The sequence below is a fragment of the Lathyrus oleraceus genome, chromosome 3 (assembly GCF_024323335.1).
Source record: "Lathyrus oleraceus cultivar Zhongwan6 chromosome 3, CAAS_Psat_ZW6_1.0, whole genome shotgun sequence".
NCBI lineage: Eukaryota > Viridiplantae > Streptophyta > Magnoliopsida > Fabales > Fabaceae > Lathyrus > Lathyrus oleraceus.
The window spans coordinates 22,901,184-22,903,712 of record NC_066581.1 but is presented as its reverse complement, the minus strand read 5'-3'; the positions used below and the strand labels follow the sequence as shown (position 1 = coordinate 22,903,712).

Sequence of the window (2,529 nt, the reverse complement as noted above, 5' to 3'; positions counted from 1 at the left end):
TGTTCTTGCAATTTTATTTTTCTGTTATTGTGCTATGGAATTGGTTCTACTGGTTGTCTATTTAAATTGCATAGGTTTGAGAAAGTATTCCACTCCAGAAAAATATTCCGATTATTTTGTTATTTCTCAACAAAAATACATGTATTCAACTTTCAAGTATCATTGTTGCATATATTATAGGGTTAAATATGTTTGTTGTCCTTCAAAATTTCTTAAATTTTATTTTTAGTCCCTTAAAATATTTCCTTAAAAGAGTGATCCTCCTAAACCTTTTTATCCATATTTTTTACCCCTCTTGTAACTTAGCGACATAATTAACTACAATTTTAGCAACGAATTATTATTTAACGATTGAATTAGCAACATTTTTAACTATGGTTTTAATATTAGAGATAAAAAATGAGGATGAAAAATTTTTAAATGATCATTTTTAAAAAAAAATATTTTAAAAAATTTAAAATAAAATTTAAAATATTTAGGAGGACTAAAAATAAATTTAACTTTATATTATATAAATCTAATAAATATGAATGAAGAACAACCTATATGAATATAAAGAACAATAAATGTAAATAAATTGAAATGAAAAGAATTACATTACGTATAGGTAAACAAAAAAACCAGTTACACTTAACTCATTCAATTGATTTGAATGCCAATGTACACAAAAACAAAACAAAAGATAAAAGAAAGAAAAAAAAGAATGACATGAGATCTACTCCCATTTCTACTCGATCCGAGAAGACATCCTTCTAGCATATCATGCATAGTCCTTCTTCTACTTATACATGAATTCATGAACATGCCAATAACCCCAATTACATTTAGCATAATAGTGCAAAACAAGTCTCCAACCCAATCAATAATTCCTTCACCATCAACATAAAACTCACTCCTATCTAAACATCAAACAGATTTCATAATTATAAATTATTAATTCAATTTTTGTTAATTCAAATGTCACTTAAATTTAAGTTTAGAATGATTAATTTATAATTAGTTAATTGAATTTTTTTATCCATCATATAAACGATTCATCATAAGTTAGTTCAGAAGAATTAAGACTAGTCTTATCACCCTTCTTTTTCCTATTACCCCCTCCACAAGAAATCGAAAACTCACACCCAAACGCCGTTCCGAAACACGAAAACTTCCCTTTCCTACTCACCGGTGGCCGTCCCGGAGTTTTCCCAATCCTCTTCGGCGTTTGCTTCGCCAACATTTTCTTCTTAATCTCCTCATCCAATTCGTCGCATTCTTCCTTATTATACATCGGCGTCAACTCATTTCGCCACCTTTCCATCTTCGTATTCATTCCTTCCGTACAGTTACTCTCGGACCATTCATCAACCACCGGTTTCTCCCTCTCCACAGTCCTCATCCTCGCCGGTAATGGATACAATCCCTTAGCTATCGCCGCCGCAACAACCGAAGGCGAAGGTCCAACATCAGAACACAACGACTCCTCGTTTCCACATTTTCTCTGTACCACCGTGCTCACTTCAGAATCCTCATAACCATTGTAACCGTTTTTTCCGGCACCGTAATATGAATAATCGTTAATCGTAGAATCGTTTTTCTCGCTCTGGCAACGTTGAAAAGTTAACATCTTCGAATTTGTGGTTAAATTATTATCATAATTGTTGATAATCTTCTTCTTGTTTGGATTTAAATCCGTTAGATCCCATAATCCAACCTCCGAAGTACTCAACTCCGAATACAACGGCATACTTCTCATCGTGCTATCAAGCAACGAAACGCCGATGTTAAGAATCCCTTGCGGACGACCGGAAGGTCTACGAATCTGCAACGCGACGAAACGGAGTTTAGGTTTCCGGTTACCGGAACGAGTTCCCGGCGGGATGAGGTTATTAACGAGAACAGCGACGGTTCCGACGAGGACATCACGGAGCCACGCGGAAGAATATATCTCGATCATGATAACAGAATTTTCCGAATCGAGAAACTCATCGTCGACGCGGAAAACGAATTTCTCGTTCCACGTAGGATCGGTGTGGCCCGTTTGATCAATCTGTGTGGCTAATTTTCGTTCTGGATTTAACCATGCGACTGCATAGGCTTTGATAGATTTCGAAACAGGAGATAAATCTTGAGCTGAAATGACGTTAATTTCTAATAGTTGATACGGTGAGGAATATGATAAAGACGACATCGTTTTGATAATTGTTTTGACGTACGTAGCGCGGGGGTTTTTGGTTACGCCGGTTAGGTGGTGTGGTGGTTTGCCACTAACCCGCCGCCGTCAAATATTGAAAGTGTCTTTCTCGATAGATTTCTTTGTTTTTCTATTTTTCTAGGATCTACAATTTTTTAAAATGATTTTGGATTATTATTTATTATATTTTGAAATTGGAATGTAACAAGAATGAACGGCATTGGAAATGTCACGTTTTTTATTTTTGGGTTATAACCGCGAGCCATGCGTCATGATTTCAACACAGAACGTTAAATGGTTAGGTATATTTCACATTTTCTTAGAACAAATGATAAACAATAACATTGTCTTTG

The 2,529-nt window shown here is 34.9% G+C and overlaps 1 protein-coding gene across 1 annotated transcript; it reads right to left on the bottom strand.

Moving 5' to 3' along the window:
- Positions 1-610: 610 nt before the first annotated feature.
- Positions 611-2,309, bottom strand: LOC127132212 (uncharacterized). Its single transcript, XM_051061114.1, has one exon. It carries the CDS (start codon positions 2,171-2,173, stop codon positions 1,022-1,024), a length of 1,152 nt encoding a protein of 383 aa, XP_050917071.1. The 5' UTR covers positions 2,174-2,309; the 3' UTR covers positions 611-1,021.
- Between the last annotated feature and the right edge of the window lie 220 nt (positions 2,310-2,529).